The 19,789-nt window shown below is 37.7% G+C and overlaps 5 protein-coding genes across 8 annotated transcripts; 4 read left to right on the forward strand and 1 right to left on the reverse strand.

The window, feature by feature from the left end:
• The first annotated feature begins 258 nt into the window (after window positions 1-258).
• Window positions 259-1,271, forward strand: mRpS25 (mitochondrial ribosomal protein S25). The gene is made up of 4 exons (XM_011137673.3): window positions 259-506; window positions 585-691; window positions 796-1,068; window positions 1,147-1,271. Exons 1-3 carry the CDS (start codon window positions 370-372, stop codon window positions 1,059-1,061), a joined length of 510 nt encoding a protein of 169 aa, XP_011135975.1. The 5' UTR covers window positions 259-369; the 3' UTR covers window positions 1,062-1,068; window positions 1,147-1,271.
• LOC105181111 (probable RNA-binding protein 18) lies at window positions 1,258-3,308 on the reverse strand. The gene is made up of 5 exons (XM_011137672.3): window positions 2,924-3,308; window positions 2,552-2,649; window positions 2,224-2,437; window positions 1,957-2,033; window positions 1,258-1,870 (listed from the first exon to the last, which is right to left on the reverse strand). Exons 1-5 carry the CDS (start codon window positions 2,927-2,929, stop codon window positions 1,657-1,659), a joined length of 609 nt encoding a protein of 202 aa, XP_011135974.1. The 5' UTR covers window positions 2,930-3,308; the 3' UTR covers window positions 1,258-1,656.
• A 211-nt stretch (window positions 3,309-3,519) lies between these two features.
• On the forward strand, window positions 3,520-9,095 carry Strump (WASH complex subunit strump). Its single transcript, XM_011137671.3, has 17 exons — window positions 3,520-3,860; window positions 4,004-4,106; window positions 4,201-4,392; window positions 4,562-4,776; window positions 4,870-5,236; window positions 5,528-5,803; window positions 5,881-6,106; window positions 6,181-6,416; window positions 6,511-6,762; window positions 6,843-7,025; window positions 7,102-7,218; window positions 7,304-7,476; window positions 7,550-7,812; window positions 8,032-8,215; window positions 8,280-8,500; window positions 8,607-8,760; window positions 8,848-9,095. The coding sequence occupies exons 1-17, from the start codon at window positions 3,739-3,741 to the stop codon at window positions 8,999-9,001; spliced, it is 3,438 nt and encodes a 1,145-aa protein (XP_011135973.1). The 5' UTR covers window positions 3,520-3,738; the 3' UTR covers window positions 9,002-9,095.
• Window positions 9,096-9,847: 752 nt separating this feature from the next.
• Window positions 9,848-11,921, forward strand: LOC105181109 (allatotropin). The gene is made up of 3 exons (XM_011137670.3): window positions 9,848-9,895; window positions 10,776-11,047; window positions 11,626-11,921. The coding sequence occupies exons 2-3, from the start codon at window positions 10,782-10,784 to the stop codon at window positions 11,774-11,776; spliced, it is 417 nt and encodes a 138-aa protein (XP_011135972.1). The 5' UTR covers window positions 9,848-9,895; window positions 10,776-10,781; the 3' UTR covers window positions 11,777-11,921.
• Window positions 11,922-13,106: 1,185 nt separating this feature from the next.
• LOC105181108 (zinc finger CCCH domain-containing protein 18) lies at window positions 13,107-19,776 on the forward strand. Of its 4 annotated transcripts, none has more exons than XM_025296623.1 (8): window positions 13,107-13,454; window positions 14,103-14,436; window positions 14,662-15,828; window positions 16,056-16,555; window positions 16,662-16,924; window positions 17,047-17,469; window positions 17,689-18,066; window positions 18,255-19,776. In XM_025296623.1, the coding sequence occupies exons 3-8, from the start codon at window positions 14,682-14,684 to the stop codon at window positions 18,664-18,666; spliced, it is 3,123 nt and encodes a 1,040-aa protein (XP_025152408.1). In that variant the 5' UTR covers window positions 13,107-13,454; window positions 14,103-14,436; window positions 14,662-14,681; the 3' UTR covers window positions 18,667-19,776. The 4 variants fall into 4 exon arrangements, with proteins under 4 accessions (XP_025152408.1, XP_025152409.1, XP_025152410.1 ...); XM_025296624.1 differs by having other exon boundaries at window positions 14,124-14,436; XM_025296625.1 differs by having other exon boundaries at window positions 14,214-14,436.
• The last annotated feature ends 13 nt before the right edge of the window (window positions 19,777-19,789 follow it).

Below are 19,789 nucleotides of genomic sequence, written 5' to 3' on the forward strand. Positions count from 1 at the left end.
CACCAGTGCAGCAGTGCAGAAGAAAAGAACAGACCAATGAATAGTGGCGTGTTATCTTCTGCTCGTAGTGCATCGGCAATAGTTGCTAGCTGTATTATCTTGAGCGTAGCTAAAGCAGTCGGTATTATAATCGCTCTTCAATTACCTGTGGGCCCTTTGGGGCTACCTTAGCTGATACGAAAATTTACCCAGGGCTGTCAGTCTTCATATTACCCCTCGTTGGTGACCGTTCTTAGGTTTCTCTCTGATTTTATCGAGGCCGGCAAATGATGGTTCAAGTATCAGCTGAAATCAGATTTTTAGCTGCAGAGCTGGGTGCTTATACGTCAGTGTATATTTATAAATAAATAATAAATAAAATCTAGCAGTATGCCGTTTATGATTGGCAAAGATCCTGTGCGACGAACGGTAAAATATTTAATGTCTGGCAAATTAGTTCTAAAGGATAAAATACAGATTTTATCGATTAATTATAATACGAAAGATAATCATCACCAAGGCGCTAGGTAAAGTTTTAGGTTATATACGAGAGTTTAATACAGTATCTAATGTTGATATTTTTTATTTTTTTATTTTCTACACAGGGATTTCGTACATTGGCATATGTGCCAAGTACAATACAAAAATCCAACTGTACAAATAGTTACTTTTAGAAACATGACACCATCACCATTCCTGAAATGTTATTATGGTACTTAAGGTTTATAATCTTTATAAACAATATTTATTTGATGTATGATTAAATAGTTGTACAAATTTTAATACAATGTGAAAAAAGATATTTATACTTTGCAGAGGATGGCAAGACAATGCTGATAGACATAGATAGCAAAACTAAAGAAGAAATACTTGAACATCTTATAAGAGTTGTTGGAAAATCACAGGATACATTAGCCAAGGAAGCTATTGTACAGGAGAAAAAGGAAAATTCAGCAAATTTTGGTGTTGGTTGTGAAAAGAGCTGTATATGTCACATCCCTGGACAAGTACCTTGTCCTGGTGTAGTACCTTTACCAGATCATATGCGTGCGAAGAAAATCTTGGAAAAATTAAGGAAATAGACGAATTGTAATTATTACAAGATTTATTTATCAAGTGTATGAATGAAGTTTAATCTTTTTTTTCAATTTAAAATTTTTTCTACAGAAGGCTAAAAAAGCTAAAACTCATGCAAGTACCTCATCAGTGTTTTAATAATAATAATAATAATAATAATATTACATCATGTTTTTATGTATCTATGAGTATGGATGGAAGTTAATTTATACACCTTATATTCTGATCCAAAATTTGTCACATGTGCGTTCATTATAAAAAAAGGTTTCTATATATTATGAAAATACACATATGTCAATTTACATATATCAAGCATTATTCATTGATGGCTTAAAATATTTGTAGCTTTAATATGTTTTGTATATTTGCTTGTTTGTAGGAATCAATTTGCATTTGTTTTATCTGTAATTTAGGAATCACATCTTAATAATTCCTAAATATTTTTACAAATATATAAAATTCCCTAATATGATAAAACAGAGCTTTATGAACAATATATATTAAATATAGGTTATTATATGAATATAAATATCATGACCATGAGATAAACAAATATAATAATGGATTGTTGTTAAATAGAAGTACAGCAGAAGATAGCAATTATCTTCTTGACTTGTGACGATTATATGGCTTGCTGTTATGATAACTACCACGGCTGTGATAACGCGTAGAAGTGGACGGTTTTTGATTTTCTGCTCTTTGATAAAGATGTATAACTGGTGAACCTTCCAATGGTTTATTCAGTTCAAACTCTTCTTCTGACTCTCTCATTAGTTTGAGCTTTGCTTCAATTGCTTGAATTGCTGTTTCACGACTGTAAGTAATATGTATATAATTTTTATCTGTACTAGACTTCTTATAATTACTATTTGAAGGAAATATTAGACTTTACATATATACCTTATCTTCTTGTCTTCCTTTTTTGCACCAGCTAAGGCAGGGATATCTATTTTCGGTTTTGGCTTATCCATTTCTGACTGAATAAAAATAGATTAATTAATTCTTGATACTTTTATTTTATGACATCTAGAATTATTTATTAATTAAAAAGATAATTTTAATGTTTAATATTAATAGCATATTAAATAATAATCATATATAACTTAAAATTCGCAAGAAATTTAAATCTCTAAAAATATCTGGCAAAAATATAAATATACACTATACCTCGCTAACACTATGTGCCCATCTGACAATAATATTTTTGGCTCCAACTTTCAAGTTATGTAAAGCAGCTTTTGCAGTTTTGGCATCTGGTATTGTTTTATAAGTAACAAATGCATATCCTCTTGGTTGACCAGCTTGAGGTCCTGACCGATGAAATAGTAGGTCGAACTTTTCGATTGTACCATATTTTTGGACCAGTTTCAGGAGTTGGTACCGGTTGACGAAGAAAGAGTTAGTTTTTTTCTCAGGTTTTTTTTTTAATACAATGTTCTTTGAAAAGGAACATTGATGAAATTAAGGAAAATATTGAAATTATATAGATACTTACTCATTAATTCTTAAATCTAAATTTCCTACCCATAAACGTCTGTCTTCAACTTGGTTTGATTTTATGGGTTCTAATGGAAGAGGAACTTTAGCAGATGCCTGTAAATAACAAAGATTATATTTTAATTAATTTAGACTGACTTCCAAATGTCACTTCAGGATAGATATAAGCTATTTAAAACCTGGATATCTACAAATATTTCACAATATTTAAAACTAAACCTGAATTAACATTACATTTTTATAAACCTGGATTTTACTTTAATTCAAATATTTTTTATATTGGTATCGAATATTATTATTATTATCATTACTCATTATAAACTATAAAGCAAATAACTTAACCTTATCTACATTATTTTAACAAACTCACCTCCATTCTGGCAAGACAAGAATGGGCTACTGTTGTTGAATCAGTCGAATTAATATCGAGAGACCTTATTTTGCCGGTATCGATCGGCAACTCTAATTAGCAAAACATTAGCCGATTTGAATTATTTATGAAACCTTACAGAAGCAACGTTAGTCACTTGTTACAGCGCTTGCATCATTTGAAGGAAGATTCAAATATGCACTTTGCTCACTGTCATATCCGATAATTATTTTTAGAAGGAGGTAAAGATGAAGAGGTGAAAAAAAACAAATGTTTCACACAATTTTGCATTTTACAAATGCTTTATAACTCTCGCATAATTAATATTGTATTGATTTCTATCTTTTTTACAACCATGGTACGACGAGATCACAGACAATTCCGTCTGACTCGTCAATGAGTGATGCTATTTAAAAATTAAAAATCCGTCCCCTTGGTCGTTGAGTTGTACTACGACCTCAATTATTGAAGATAACAGCGCACGTAGTGGAGGCTTTGGAACTATATTTTGGAAAGCAACCAATTTACTAGATTCTGTAGTACGACTCAACAACAAGAGAGACAATTATTTATTTTCAAATAATACAGTCTTTGAGTGCGGTCCGGGAACCGCTACAAATGCTTTGAAGCGTTTCTCTTTCTCGTTCTATTTCTCGGATACAAACGAAGAAAGAGTGAGAAGTAAAAACGCTTCGAAGCATTTATAGCGACTGATGGACCGCACCCTATACAGGTTAGGGTGAGCCTTTTAATTTCAAATGTCACAATTCATCTGTGGCTTATTTGACAGGAAATGATCGTGTAAGCCGTTTAAAATGGGCGATTTTCTAGCAGCTAATAATATCTGTGGACAAAATTTATTACGATTGGTATCTCGCGGAAATGCTATTATAGCTGAATTAATGCGATTGAAAGATTATGTACCACCTGTTTTTAGGTTAGTTTATTATAAATATCTAATGTCAACCTGCTAATCTTTTTAATGTAACCAATCAATGTATATAATTAATTATGAAATAATGTGGATGTTTATTGCTTATATAAATATTTTACAAATTCTACAATTATTTGTTTTATCAGCTTGGATTCAAAACAATCAGTACAGAAGTATGGATCAATTATAATCGATTTTGCATATTTTAAGGCAGCCAGCATTTATGAGCAAAAGATAGAAGATGATCCTGTAAATATTAGTGCATTTTTTACATTATGATGATGATGATATAATCATACTACTTTAATTATTACAGCATAAATATATCTATATTATTTTCTAGATACTCCAAGAAACAGATGAAGAACTGCGAAATAATTTCTCAGACATACTTACAAGATTTTATTTAGCTTTTGAGAGTATACACAAGTATGTTACAGATCTAAACTTTTATATCGATGAATTAGGAGATGGAATTTATATACATCAGTCAGTAGATTCTATTATGTTCAATGAAGAAGGAAAGCAATTAATGGTACATCTTTTCTTTATATTATTCATCATGAAATGATTAACAATTGTTACTTGAGAAATGAAAAAATAGAAGGTGAAAAAACAAAATGAGTCTTTAATAGACAATAATTAATTTATTGGATATATTGATTGTATATAGTTTAAAATTAAATAATTATATTTTTATATAGTGTGAGGCTGTATATCTATATGGAGTCATGCTATTATTGGTTGATTACCATTTTGAAGGAAGAATTCGTGAAAGATTACTTGTGTCCTATTATCGATACAATGCCCAGAGATCTTCCTCCACAAGAGTGGATGATGTTTGTATGCTGCTTCGTTCGACAGGATATGTGAGAACACTATCTAAAAGGACAGCTAATTATCCTGAAGAATATTTTAAGTATTTAACATATTATTGGTATCAAAAAGAATAATCAATTTTCTTGAAATAGCTAATGTTTTCTGAGGTTCTAATTAAGTGTATAATTTTTAGGAGAGTACCTTTACGAGATTTCTTAATAGATCTTGTTATCGGCCGGTTACGTTCGGACGAAATTTACAATCAGACTCTTGCTTTCCCACATCCTGAGCATCGAAGTACTGCTGTTGCCACACAAGCATCAATGTTAGTTATAATATTGTCGTTTAAACCAACTATACTTCATACACAAACTGCTATTATGAGGGAGATAGTAGACAGGTTTTTTCCTGACAACTGGGTAATTAGTATTTACATGGGAACAGTGATCAATTTGTGTGATTGGTGGTCTCAGTACAAAGCTGCACGAACAGCATTGAATAATACTCTTGAGAATTCCAACGTGAAAGGAATTGCGCAAAAATATGGAATAAAGATGGATGTAAGTAAAAGTTTAAAATGTTTATTAAATTTTTTGTACATTGAAATAAATATATACATAAGATAATTTATAATAATGTGCACAAATATAGAAAGAACTTTATTTTATGATTGTTGCTAATAATACTATTCATCTACCATTGAATTCTTTCTTTATTCTTATTGCGACAAATTGGAGTAATTGTATATACATAAACAAATATTTTACATAGAGTTCCTGGATTATAAAGCAAGATAGTTTAACATTTTTTCAGAGTCTTCTTTTACTTGTTTCATAGAAAAAATATTCCAGAAACTGATACAAGAAACTGATGAAGTACAGAAAGCAGGCACATTGGACGAGAATGCGACGGGTTCCTTAGTCAAACTAATGAGGGAATCTAATGTCACGTTACACTGGATCCTTTTGCACACAACTATACCCACTATAATTTTAGAAGATTCGAAACGTTCACGTACTTTGCGTCAGTTAGTTGTGAGTGAGAGCAAGTATACCACAGCGAATTGTCTGCGATTATTACTGAGTACTGCTCAAATTGAACAGGATGTTAAACAGATGTACAAAGATGTACGTTTAAAATTTCTCACTCTATCGTTACGATCAGAAAAAAAGTATGCCACTGTAACTTGTTTTCTTATTGTTAGTTACTTCTTGGAAAAGAGGCGAAGTGGCTCAAAGATAAAGAAACATGCGTCGAACGTATAATTGATCTCGCACAAATTTTTGGAGGCACTAAACCTCTGGACGGTATTGATAAGAATCAGAATCTTTATTCGTGGTTTATGGAAATCAGTAACCACATCGATTCGTTAAAACAGGAGGATGGGAGAAAGATAGTGCAACTGTTACAAGCTTTGGAACAAGTTCAAGGTATGGATACAACAAATTGAAGAAATACCGGTTCCGCAATTGAACGTTTATCGTTTATGTATTATCATTTTCAGAATTTCATCAGTTAGAAAATAATCTACATATTTCGCAGTACTTGGCTGACACGCGCGAGACTCTACACAATATGTTGCGTACAGGCAGCATATCTGAGGATATTATGATAAGCTTGAACATTGTAACAGACTGCTGCTATGCGTGGAATATTATGGAGTCCTTCATTGACGTGATGCAAGAAAGTATTAAGGAAAATCCACCGACGGTCATCAAACTGAAGGCTCTCTTTCTTAAAGTAAAGATATAAGTAAAAATTGTATCAAGTATAAATTGAAAAATTTTATAGATATGGATTTGAGGTATGAATTTATACATTTTATTATTTTTAGATGGCTTCAGCATTAGAAACCCCATTGTTGAGGGTAAATCAAGCACGAAGCGCAGATTTGTCCTCGGTATCCCAATACTATAGTAGAGAACTGGAAGGATATGCTAGACGTGTTTTGCAAATTATACCTGAGACTGTATTTGGTTTGTTGGCGCAGATTGTACATCTCGAAACGCATGCATTTAAAGAAATTCCAACGAAATTACCGAAAGATAAACTTAAAGACTATGCGCAATTGAATGAGAGACTGCAAGTACGCATTTTAATTATCTCTGCATTAATTACGTAAGTTTAAAAGGAAATTTTATATTTAATACTCAAATATCGTTGTAGATGGCTAAATTAACGTATGCGGTGTCGGTTTTTACAAAGGGTGTCTTGTCACTGAGAAGTGTTTCTTTAGGGGTTTTGAGGGTTGATTCGCATCGTCTTTTAGAAGACGGTATACGTCAGGAACTTGCTAAAAAAGTTAGTTTAGCATTATGTAATGGCCTCAACTTTGATCAGAAGTCCAAGGTAAATTTTAATAATTAACAAAAATTTTCTTAAAAATTATGCTCACCACACAAATATTGCAAAAATTTCCTTTCAGACATCTCTTTTGCAAAAGTTGTCCAATCTATCTTCAATTATGGATGGATACAGAAAATCTTTTCAATATATCCAAGATTACATTAATATAAACAGTTTGAAGATATGGCATGAAGAAGTAAGAAAAAGGATTATTATTATACGATTTGCAGGAAGATGTGTGTGCAGTTACATTTTACTTGATACTTCTTATATATTCTTAGATTACATACATCATGAATAATGCAGTCGAAGAAGAACGTAGAGACTCTTCTTGGGTACCAGGAAAATCGTGGAGGCAATTCCAGGAAGATAAGCATACATTTCCGACAGACAATAATTCCCTGACATTTATGGGCAGGCTTGCCAGAGAGCTCATCCGTATCACCGACCCACGGTATCGTCTGGTTTACTTGGGTTTCACTTTAGTAAATTAACTTCTGAGAATCTATTCGTTTGTATCGTTTCAGAACTACTGTATATATAGACCATACTCTAGCGTGGTACGACATTAGAACGCAAAATGAGGTCTTAAATTACAAAGTCTTTTCCGTAATATTAGAAACGATAGGTACTCCGGGATTATCGGGACTGGATAAGCTTATCTCCTTTTATATTGTCATGGAATTAGAAGCTTTGATTCACTATATAGAAAAAAGTATACGGAATAGAACATGGACGTCGATGTTGGAGGATTGTGAGGCTACTCTGAGTACCTTAGACAGTGCTAAAGGTAAGAATTCGAAAAAAATAGATTTTGCCATTTTGACATAAACAATTTTTTCTCATTTTTGTATTCTGATAATTTTTCATTAGCTTGTCATTAGGAACTAACGCTATTGATGAATATGCACTCACTGCCGATAATACTATTCAAAGATTAAAAACTTTAATATGCGAAAATATGAAAATTAACTAATGACGAAAATATTTGATAATATATTGTTCTTAGGTAATATTACGAAACTTCATAATTCTGTAAGTGCCAGTAGCAGTAAATTATGGTCATCAGCGCTCGAGTGGACATTGAAAATAGGTCATTATCAATTACTCAGGAAAAAAATAGCGTACGAACTGAACACCGCTTGCAAATTTGAAGCGAAGCATATGGAGGCGGCACTCCGAACGTTGAATACGTATGTAGAAATAAATTCAACATTGCAACTTTTTTCCTCTTTCTTCATTTCTCTCACTTTGCAGAGCGATCTTATGCGAGATAGCAAAGAAAGATAACGGCAGTGAAAACGAATCAGAGAAAACTGAATTGCTTCATGAACTCAGCGTACGATTGGACTGGGCTGGGATCAGCGATCCGCATAATAAAGTTTATATTAAGCCACCAAAGATAGATAATATAGCTCTCATTGTATTTTCATTCACAGTGTCGCAATTAAATAAACTAATTTATTGTAAAAATACAGGTACGCAGGTTACTTACCTGGTATTAACGTATATATATCATAAATATGTAGTTCCTATTGCTTTATACAATGTCACACATATTTTTATATTCTTTGTCTATTACAGCAAGTCTGTTAAGCAAGAGATACCAAGACCCTGTTGACGCTGTGGTATTTGCGATAGGCGTACAAACGATTCTTCGTCAATTCCACGTCTCTGTGATGAATCGATATATAAAATATCTTTGTATGTATATTTTGTCATTCCTCACCATGGAAAGGTACGTATAATCTCATCATTGCAACGTCGCGATAATGCGGCATCTTTTGCTGCAAGATAATATTAATTAATAATATTCTGTTTCCAGCATGAAAGCAGGTAGCGATACGGAAACCGAAGGAGCTACTAATCTTCATTTCCTGGAGCTTTTTATGAAGTATTCCGGCATTCCACGCTCTCTTATTCTCAAAGAAATACCAGTTGTTATTTTAGATCATTCTCTTGTTAAAATGACAAAATGATGCAATTTCTCAAATAATACAAAATAATATTATGTACACTGTAAATGAATCAATATTATTAACTCTATAAAGATATGTATTTTATATAAATTAATGAGAGAAATAAAATATTACATAGCTTAGAATTTTAGCTCATTATTCGCGCATTCTTATCTCGCATATAATACAATTCTCTATTATTATAATTTAAAAAATAGATAATCTAATATGTAGGAAAAAATTTTAACAGGTCAGGAAATCGTCAAAGATATCTAATGAGATTGTAGAGAATGTTGAAATTAATTTTATATTATCATTTAATTAAATTATACGCGTCTTTACTCTTCTAATTAGTCGTCGGCCATTGCCAACGCCTCACGCTCGCAGGAACGTTTGCATCGAGCGAGGCTTACGTTCTGTAAATTAGATGAAAGCATGGGCGTGGTATCGTCATTATGAAGAGAGCGTCCTTAGGGGCAGCATCGCCGAATACTGCAGGCAAACTTGGCATACGCATTGGCGGCTAGACGACGCACGGCATACAACGGCGGCGACGACGGCGGCGGCGGCGGCCGCGGCGGTGGTGGCATTGAATTCGCCGCCTTTGTTGCGCCACATGAGCCGACCTGCATTTCGTTTCTAGATACGTTTTCATAGCAAACCACTTGCGTTCTCGATTACAGCTATTTAATCGGTAGAGATTTCAATGCGACGCTTAATGATCTCGATCGATCGGATGCATTTGAGGAATTAAGGAAATATACGATTGGTAACGGCGACGGCGGCGGCGACGGCGGCTGTGTCGGCGTCAACGGCGGCTACAACGGCGTCGGCGGCCGCCGGTGACGCCGATATCGGCGGCTTCCTACAAAACGACGTGGGATAGTCTCGGAAGCCAGTTCTCAGCTCTCGCACGTACGGATTAAGTCGACGTCCTTCCTCCTCTTCGAATCTGCGATCGGACTTGACATATTGCAACGCGTATCACTAGAATTCAATTCGAGCACCTGTGGGAAGAGAAATATACATTTTCCAAATTGAAAATATATTTATTTTGAAGATGATTCTTGCTTCCGGAAAAATACGTGAAACGCGGATAGAGTCGATAACGATTTTTAAAATTTCATTCAAGCACAGTTGGAGAGAACACATTTCGGAAAGAATAATTATTGATTGGTTTAAATTATTATTTATATCTAGATTAAATTATGTTGACAAATTTTGTAAGGACTAACTTTTGTAAGGATATGGTAAAATTAAAAAAAATTCTGAATCAAAAGAAGTTACGAGAAATAATTCATATGTTTTTTGTTGTTAATTATTTAATTTCCAGTGCACTTATTTCTTCACCATATAATATTTTAAACGAATAGAAGTTATGTTTTTACTTCATATTTATTCATATTATATATAGTGATTGTTTTATATAATTTAAGAACACATAAAATATAAATATTCTGTATTAATACGTTTTTATTACACATATCGCAGTAAGTATAAATTATAACTAAAATATAAAACACACATTTATGACGATGCGACGTTTATGCAAGTTAATTTGTATAAGACCGCTCTGATGTCTCGTGAAACCTCGTAAGAAGTTCATATTATAGAAATTAAGGGATGTGCGCAAGAGAGAAGAAATGTAGCGTTTAATTAATTGCGAAAACTAATAACGATAAATGCAAGCCTTCCAAAAGAAAGACCATTTTTTGTGATTATAATACATACGTAAAAATATCCTTGCAACGAATATTCATTATCGTGCTCGATGTTTGCTTCTTTTTCATATTAGAAAATCATGCGAGCGGTATTAGTGATCGCACTGGTCCTCATGGCGGGACTTTTCGTCGCAACGATGGCATCGAAAAGTTGCGACTTAGAAAAGTTGAAGTATCCTCGTTTCATCAAGCATCGGACGAAAGTGAGGGAGATTCGTGGCTTCAAGCCGGAATACATCTCTACGGCGATTGGATTCGGAAAAAGGGAGGGTCCCACGGCAGCTCCGGACTTTGGCAGTCGTGAAGAAATTCTGCTGTCTCTTTTGCGAAGCTTTCCGCGTTCCGGGTGAGTATTTCGCAGGTTCTGTAAGTGATAAGATCAAAATTAACGATATGACAAAATTAAAGATACTTTGATCCATGTGGAAACTTGCATTTACATTATTTATAAAGTTCGAATTGAAACGCAAGGAAATAATCTAAGAAGTTTCGTGTGATACTAATTTATTCTTTGCAATGTTATATGTTAACCAATTGCACTAATCGAACACACATTTCAATTTTGCGTGAACTCAATTTACAAGAAATATATCGGTTGTAAATAATTGATAACTCTAAGTTTACATAAAGACGGAAATATTGCTTATTATATAGTTTATTCCAAAATATATTCATCACATTTAAATTTACAAGATTTCGTCATCCTTTGCAACTAATTTTCCAATTCCTTATAAAACTATGGAAATTTCAAAATTCTGTCAATCGCCATATATGCAATTGCTCATTGGTAATCGATATAAAGTGAAATGTCCGTACCATTCTTCACTTCTCAAATTTGACTTTCTCGAGAATGTTAAAGTCATTACATCTCGCGGTATGTAATGCGTACGTAAACATATTTAATGTAAAATGTATTATTCGCAGGATACCCGCAAAAATGCTACTTCCAGCGATGCGAACAAATCCTACACTCGTGAGCAAACTGATGCAGTTGTCGATCCAGAATGCCGACCAAGGCGACGAGAAGGCGATGATAGAGCATTCGAAATCTGAAAGAATATACGGACTATATTAACCTTTTTGTCGAAGCACGACTATTTATGCGAATTCTAGACACTTATCTAAGTTTGAAATATCCTCATTGATTTTTCGACTCCTCGACAGTCTCCTACGAGAAACATGGCGTAGGCGCTACTTTTCCATTATAATTTATCTCTCTATCACAACCAAACGCGATGTTGAGGAAAGATAAAGCGAGAGATGTCGGAGATTACGTTTTTCGCCTGGCAATTGATGTACAATTAACTTTTTAGTAGAATGACATCACAGTATATGAATCATATGTGTATGTATATATCGAGAGAAACACTGAGAGTCATTATTTTTTGGGTTATCAGAAAGTATATGTAAAACTAGAGAAATAAACTGAAACAAAAGAGCAAAAACAGAAAATATAATCACGCGCATTTTACGATGTAAATCTGTATCTTACGATCTATTACACCCGACTTCTCAGCATCTCCGAATTCGCAAGCGCGATCGGCTTGGAAGATATGAAGAATTTTGAAGGATACGACAGTTCTAAACGTGCAGTCTGCAGTCTGCAGAAATTCAATATCTTCAAATGCTAATTCTATTATCCGAATGCTATTTTGCAGATTGGAGCGAAGAACACGCGCAAGCGCCACGTTTAAAAATTCGAATTCGGTGACAGCCGCCAGTGCAGCCAATCGAACGAGCCTCAATTCCTAGCTCTTACAATTTAATAATCTGGGGAATCCGTTCGATTAGTTCCAACGGAAGTTAAGCCAGCAGCACACGGTGCTTGTTTTCGTGCTGGATTGCTTGTTGGATGAAAATACTGCGTTCTGATTGGTACATTTCCGAAGATGGATGGAAATGCACCAATCAGAACGCAGTATTTTTATTCAGTAGCAAGCAATCCAGCACGAAAACAAGCATCGTGTGCCGTTGGCTTAACAAAGGCAGAGCATACTCATTGCGCTAAATAGCGTATCCCTGAACGCAGCCTAGATATACTATGTCTATGAAATTGACCAACCGCAGTCGATGATTTTTCCGAATAATCGACTGTGGTTGGTCAATTGATTAATGTCTTATGATTAACAGCTTATTGTAGAAGGGTCTTGAGACTTTTATTGTAGACCCGCAAAGTACTTCTCCTCACGATGTATTTCGAAATCCAACAGGCGATATCTATCCAATGGGAGAATTAATATTTGAGCAGTTCTGGGAGAATCGATTCTTTTATTGGATATCGGTTGCGTTTCGAAACACGTCGAAACAACATACGCCGGCACATCTTCTGCTTCCGAACGTACCGAATGTGCATATCCGTTCACATAATGCGTCTATATATTCCCATCTAGTATCGAAAAGTCCCGTGGACGTGTGTACACACACATTGGAGATCTGCGTTCAACTAGACACTTTCGCTTCCTACGATCGTTCTTGTTCTCGAAGAGGCGAGTGAGATCCTGCGAGACGGCAGAGACCGAGGGAAAGAGGTTTGACAAAGGAGAGAAGGATCCCACGACGAGATCTCTCGCGGCGTTTCAGGCGGTCTAAAGGGTGCCCGCCGAGAGGGTGCCGTGAAGGGAAAGGCGGTTAAGAACGTACACGAGTTTTCGTGTATTAACGAGAACATTAACGTTTTACGAGTGACGCCGGCCGCCTTGTGCCTCGGGGAGCCTTGAAGTCTCCTAAGGCCCACAGGCATACGCGTGACCAAGGTAAGAGGCACACGATGCCGTTCTTCATCGCGGACCGTTCATCCCGACGAAACGATGAAGTGCTGCGCACTTGCATCCCCCGCAAGCAGAATCACTCCACAACCGCCCGTTTCTCCTCCGAGCGAATCTTCGCAGTGTCGATTGCGGTGCAACATCGAGTCGCGTAGCGTCGTCATAACCTATTCACGTAGTCGTGGCTCGAGATGGTTCTGTAATAAGACGTGTGACGTATACATCGCGGCACGTGGAGAAAGAAAGTATGATCACACTGATCGAATTCGCGTTTTGTTATCGCAATCAATACTGCAGATTCATGATCGTCTCATAAGATTCGTGCACTCTATGGTTCTATAAGTCTTTTTCACTTTTTGTTGAGAATTAATGCTTTCAGAAATAAATGTATCGTTATCGTGGCAAAGTTTAATTCTATTGGAAATGTTGAATGTCAAAGGTACTCGCAGCATTAGAGACTTGACGAGGTATTACTACGACGACGAATGATTTAGTGTCTCATTGAATTATATTTTGCCAGAAGCAACGATGTGACGGCATTTGAAATACTCCTGCCCATTTACGGTACAGCTTTGTTCATATTCTCATCTTCGACTTGCTCCCAGCCCCTTCCAGTTTCTCTTTCTTTCTCCATAGGGCCAATAAGTATTCTTTCAGGTTAAAAGTTCGCTATAGTTTCTAGTGCAGTAAAAAAAAAAGTACGGTTTGTGGTTTATCGGTACTTTCTTAGTTTGTGTTGTGTTCAAGTTGAAAAGTTCAAAAGTTCCGCGCGAGTAAACCTGACCGAAAAACAGTATGTATCGTATATGTGACGGCTGAAGTTCGGTTTAAGTAAAATAAAGTACAAAAGTTTTTGATAAAAAAAAGTAAGAGAAAAGTTGTGATAAATAAAAAAGTATGTTCGACGCGTTATGGATCGCGCGCGTTGTGCCAGCAAGAGCGAGTACTGCACAATCTCTGATCGACACAGGTAAGCCCTGCGACGCTACTGATGCAGATTTTTCAGTGCTACATTCGGTCGGTATCGCCCTTTCAAAGATTTCACTTGTAACAAGTAAGAGGATAGTTTAAACGTTGTTACATTTTAAAGATATTTGTAAAAATAAAAAAAAAAGACGAAAAAACAAGACTTTCCCGTTCCCGTCCCACGAGGAGTCACCCGCCGCCTTCTTTAACGAGCTTCATTGTTTTACAGGCTGATAGATAGTGTTCAGCATGTCCGATTCTGGTTCAGAGAGTACTTCCTCGGAGGGTTATGATGGAGGTAGAAATCAAGTCACTGCCACAGATGACGTAACTTCGTCACGTTACTCGCATCACTCCTTCGGATCCGGACGCAAGTCACTGGCGAGCTCAATCTCCTCTCCGGGGGAGAAGTCTCCTGGATCGATGTTGACCGATGGCCGGGACTCCAAGTCGCCGAGGTCCACGCCATTGTCGCCGAAGTCGCCACGATCCGGATTAATGTCGCCTAGCGAGGAAGGCTCGCCGAGGTCGATCCGTAGTATGTCCACGAAGTCCCCGCCCGCGTCACCACCTGCATCGCCACCTGCGTCGCCGCCAGTATCACCACCTGCATCTCCACTAGCATCTCCTCCAGCATCTCCGCCAGCATCTCCGCCTGCATCGCCCAAGTCTTATCATTCCGAAAACAATTCTCTTGATTCGCCACGATCAGACCGCAGCTCGTCTCGGTCTCCTGTTCAGGACAACGGCTCGTGTCTTTCTCCACCGAATGACTCTAAGTCTCTGCGCTTCGGCGATGCCGAGTCAAAAGCGTCCGACTTCGAGGTCGACGCGCAAAGGTCCGTCGACAATTCGCCTAAGTCGTACTCGTACAAGAACAGTGAGTCCAGGCAGAGTTCACTAAAATCGCCCAGATCTGGGCCTAGCTCTGTGAAGTCTTTGATATCGCCGAGGAGCTCGCCGAAATCGTACAAGTCTGGCCCGACATCTCCCATGGACGATCAGGAGTCGGACAAACATTCGCCGGCGCATTCGGGTCCTCGATCGCCTGAGGAAACGAAGAACGGCTCGTTTAACGAATTATTGGATGGAGAACAGATTTCGGACGGAGATATCGAAGACGAGCCGGAACCATTGTCCAAGTCCAAGCCGGCGCCTATGACTCATGGTGAGGATTTGTCAGACGTGTCAGATCTTGAGAGCATAGACGGCCTTGAAGGATCCAACAAGCAGAATGCGGAAGAAGATAAAGTTGGAGACAAGAATAATAGAAAACACATACGTAATGAGGAGAACATGGTAAAGGAAGATAAGAGCGCTCCTGTTGGCTTGGCAGAGGAGAGCGAGCAGTTAGATTTTGAAGCCGACGGTCAATGGAAAGACGAACGTGATGAAGGTAATGTGCAAATATATATGCTGGGATTCGAATTCAAGTGTGAACTTTGTCATATAAAGTATAAGATCGAAGTAAAATTGATTGAAATGAAATCAATGAAATAAAGGTAACGCATTATTAGGTATAAAATTTATATAGATATCGTAACAAAGCGTGATAATTTTATGGATTTTACCAATTGCTGGCTCTACAGAAGAACGCTACATTATTTCTCGCTGGAATTACAGGTGAAACCGAAGCGCCACTTACCAAGGACGCCAAGGAGCATGCAGACAAAGATGGTAAAGATAAAGACAGAGATAGAGAGAAAGCCAAGTCGAAGGAGTCCGGTGAGGTAAACGACAAAGAAGAGGGAGAGGACGACGGGGAGAAAGAGGAGTCCGAGTTGGAGGAAGGCGAGCTCAGTGACGGGGACGATGCACGGCCGGAAGAGACCGAGCCGAGACCCGTGTGTCGTTTCTATAATCGAGGTCAATGTACGTGGGGTGTCAGCTGCAGATTTTTGCATCCCGGTGTGACAGACAAAGGTAACTACACGATGTTTGATATGATAAGACCCATGGCGTATCCGCCGCATAATGCCACGCCACATGAGTACCGATCACACATCGAGAGACCCAGTATGGCACGTACGTTACCTGGTTACGGCGCACCCGCGCATACACCCAAGGTGGAAGAGACGCCGACAGAGTCCGCGTGGGAACGTGGATTGCGGCACGCCAAAGAGGTGAGCGCGCATCACGTAATGTTCTCTTCGAAACTTGATGACTATAATTGAGTTTGGTCAACGAGGCACACGAGGAAAGCTCATTTATCTCCGCTTTTTATTCCAGATGATGCGCAAAGCTAACAAACGGAAAGAATCGGACATAGATTTCGAAGAGAAGAAAATGAACCTGAGTTTAGGTCAGGATGATCTTGACCGGGAAGCGGGATATTACGTTAGAGCTGCCAGTCCTGAGCCACCTGTTGAGAGATGGCCACAGCGAGAAGTCCAACGTAGTAGAGTGCCTCCTTCTAGAATCACACCGGACAGGTATATCGATGAGCCCGAGGGATACTATCCACCGCCACCTACGTCATCAGAATATTACAGGTAGGATGATGCGTCAATTTTATGACCCACATTCTTAATCGGGGAAAAAAGTCTTTCAACTATGAGATTCGGTTAGTTTGTGTATCTGTTTGTTTTTACCTTTGTCTCCATTGCTTTACCAGGAGGGTTCATTACAAGGATCGTACGACCGACTATAGAGACCGCATCGATTATCATCCGATTCCTCGTGGCACGCATTCAGTTTCACCACCACCGCCGCCGCCACCTCCGCCACCACCACCATCGCACAATCGTGAACGTGAACGGGAACGAGAACGCGAGCAACGTGACAGAGAGCGCGATTATTACGAGAAGTACGAGAAGAAACACAAACGGCCGTCGCGCGAGGTAATCGTGGAACGTATAGCACCGACGAAATCTTGGCGGGAGGAAGAACCGCCTCCTGTCGAGGTTCGAGGCAGAGGCGACGAATGGGCTGACCCATGGATGCGACGCAAGTCCCCGAGCACCGTACGTCGCAACACGTCATCCAGGCGTCCACGTCGGCAATCGTATTCTTCTGGCTCATCATATTCGTCAACAAGGTATAATATACAAATTTACATCTAGATGTTCCACAAATTTCAACAGAAAATATAGATATAACGAAGATATGCTTCTCAAAAAACAGACAACGATGATCGCCATAGCACATTCGATCGGGCAAACTGTTTGTACTTGTATCTATTTCACTATTTAAATATCTAGTCTCATCCATTCACCGGCTGTACGCGGAGATGTGTACAAGATCATCGTCTTTTTAGTTCTAGCCGTAGTTCGAGCCGTTCCAGCTACAGTTCTTATGATTCCTTATCCAGGTCCCGTTCACCATCCCCTCCTTCTAGAACCCGAGCTGCCGGCAAAGGCAAACCAGCTGCGAGTTCGCCACCCTCGAATCCTCCTACTGTTGCCGCTGCGCCACCTCAACGAGGTGCCATGTTAATGAATCCTCCGGCTCCTTCACCTCGTCCACCCAAAGGTTCTATTTCTCCTACAACCGGCACACTGCATCGTCGAGCCGGCTTGAATCCACCCGCGCCGAGTCCTCTCTCGTCTCATCGTCATCACGAGAAAACCAGAGATAAGGCTGCGATCGCTGCTGCCGCTGTTGCTAAGATCATCAAGAGTCGCTCTAGATCCAGGTATGAGAACTCGTCTATCAGTTTCACTAATAGCGAAGTATTAAAGGTTTTTGAGCGATTTCTCGATAATTTTTATTAAAAGTTGACGTTACGACCTATTCAACTGACGAATAGGATCCTACACCGGTTTCTCAATTAAAAATGCATCTTGTCGTATTGTTAAACATAATAAAATGAATATGTTTTAGATCATCTCATAGCAGCTCAGGCTCAGAGAGTAGCGGGAGCAGCAGCGATTCGAGCGAATCGAGCTACTCATCATCTTCTAGCGAAACCCGTAGGAGGAAAGGCTCGACACCTCCGATAACGCGCAAGGATTCCAAGAGCATGGATGCTCTGAAATTGGGTGGTGCTAAGCAACAAATCAAGCTCACGCTGAAGCCAGCGAGTAACATTACGACAGTGAAGAAAATCGACCGTAGTACACTGATGGCGGGTAAGAAGCGGGGGCTGGACTCACCACCATTGATCGACAGTAAGGCGAGCGTAGCCGCGGCTGCCGCTAAGGCCGCCAAGAAGGCGAGCTCGCGACGCGAGGAATTGCTGAAGCAACTCAAGGCCGTGGAAGACGCGATCGCGCGTAAAAGATCTAAGGTTTAAAGTCAAAATAGAGTAATGACAGCATACGTTTCTTAACATGCTGATAAATACGTACATACGTATTAAATGTTTTTTGTAGTTATATTCTGTAATTAGTCGTTGTTACGACCGCGATCCTACAAAAGTGAAGAATCATATGACGCTCATTGGATTGTGATGGATACACATATTACTGTTAATGAATATTCGCAAGATATTCCTAGGTAACGTTCATTTTAACGAATTATAATGAAAGTTCTGAAACATAACGAACTCGTTTTACAAAAAAAACGTATGGAAGTCTCTTATTCCATATAATTTCATGATGGTCTTGTAGAACAGCTGAAAATAAGAGATTTGTGGTTTCGTGCTTCTTTTCACACTTGAGAAACATTCATGAACATATTTAAAACTGCGTGAAGTATGCATGTCTCAGGTAAAAGTTTTGTTAAATTATCAAGGGGATTTCTACAAACAATTTGAAGCTGATAGTGCAATCTTGTTTTTTATGCCCTGCCATCAATCAATAATGTCAAATATCAATAATGTAACATACATTATTATATATATTATTGAACAAAATTATGTCCGACTATAAAAATGTTGGCTTTGAACTATTTGCAAAAATCCCTACGAACATATTGAACAACTCGATATTTATGAAAATTAAGGATACCCTGAAAAATGTTTTGAAAAAACGTAATATATTGTTGTAAAGAGTACGAAATGTAAGATTCTGTTTTTTTGTTTGTGGCAATTATTTTACGATTCATTCACAAAAAGAGCAACGCGATTGAATTGAAATGCGAATATTCATTATCAGCTTCGGTAAAAAGGAAATGTTTCCATTTTTAAATACAAAAGTTACAATTGTATAAAGTATTTTTTTTCTTTTTGCTTATCCTAAATTTTTCTTTTTCTGAGATAAATAGTTAACGAATACATGATGCTACATAATTACGCTATATCTTCAGTTACATATGAATTTAGTAACATTCGAAAGATTATTTTGACATACAATGTCGATAACATTGTGATTAAGATCGTTAGAGAAGAAGGAGGAATAAGTACTGCGAACGATTATAGGAGACACTAGAGTAAATCTTGACTTTATGTATGAGTGTGTATATGTGTGTGTGCGCAT

This window comes from Harpegnathos saltator, unplaced genomic scaffold (genome assembly GCF_003227715.2).
Source record: "Harpegnathos saltator strain DR-91 unplaced genomic scaffold, Hsal_v8.6 scaffold15, whole genome shotgun sequence".
NCBI lineage: Eukaryota > Metazoa > Arthropoda > Insecta > Hymenoptera > Formicidae > Harpegnathos > Harpegnathos saltator.

What these genes read in the sequence shown, in the direction of transcription:
- mRpS25 (XM_011137673.3), top strand. Translation starts at nt 370, where the DNA reads ATGCCGTTTATGATTGGCAAAGATCCTGTGCGACGAACGGTAAAATAT. An exon ending in AATCATCACCAAGGCGCTAG is followed by an intron (nt 507 to 584) that starts GTAAAGTTTTAG and finishes TTTTCTACACAG; the next exon opens with GGATTTCGTACATTGGCATA. An exon ending in ATTCCTGAAATGTTATTATG is followed by an intron (nt 692 to 795) that starts GTACTTAAGGTT and finishes TATACTTTGCAG; the next exon opens with AGGATGGCAAGACAATGCTG.
- LOC105181111 (XM_011137672.3), bottom strand. An exon ending in GGGCACATAGTGTTAGCGAG is followed by an intron (nt 2,034 to 2,223) that starts GTATAGTGTATA and finishes ATTTTTATTCAG; the next exon opens with TCAGAAATGGATAAGCCAAA. An exon ending in AAGGAAGACAAGAAGATAAG is followed by an intron (nt 1,871 to 1,956) that starts GTATATATGTAA and finishes TATTACTTACAG; the next exon opens with TCGTGAAACAGCAATTCAAG.
- Strump (XM_011137671.3), top strand. Translation starts at nt 3,739, where the DNA reads ATGGGCGATTTTCTAGCAGCTAATAATATCTGTGGACAAAATTTATTA. An exon ending in TGAAGATATGGCATGAAGAA is followed by an intron (nt 7,219 to 7,303) that starts GTAAGAAAAAGG and finishes ATATATTCTTAG; the next exon opens with ATTACATACATCATGAATAA. An exon ending in TACCTTAGACAGTGCTAAAG is followed by an intron (nt 7,813 to 8,031) that starts GTAAGAATTCGA and finishes TATTGTTCTTAG; the next exon opens with GTAATATTACGAAACTTCAT.
- LOC105181109 (XM_011137670.3), top strand. Translation starts at nt 10,782, where the DNA reads ATGCGAGCGGTATTAGTGATCGCACTGGTCCTCATGGCGGGACTTTTC. An exon ending in CGAAGCTTTCCGCGTTCCGG is followed by an intron (nt 11,048 to 11,625) that starts GTGAGTATTTCG and finishes TATTATTCGCAG; the next exon opens with GATACCCGCAAAAATGCTAC.
- LOC105181108 (XM_025296623.1), top strand. Translation starts at nt 14,682, where the DNA reads ATGTCCGATTCTGGTTCAGAGAGTACTTCCTCGGAGGGTTATGATGGA. An exon ending in TCATCATATTCGTCAACAAG is followed by an intron (nt 17,470 to 17,688) that starts GTATAATATACA and finishes TCGTCTTTTTAG; the next exon opens with TTCTAGCCGTAGTTCGAGCC. An exon ending in AAGAGTCGCTCTAGATCCAG is followed by an intron (nt 18,067 to 18,254) that starts GTATGAGAACTC and finishes AATATGTTTTAG; the next exon opens with ATCATCTCATAGCAGCTCAG.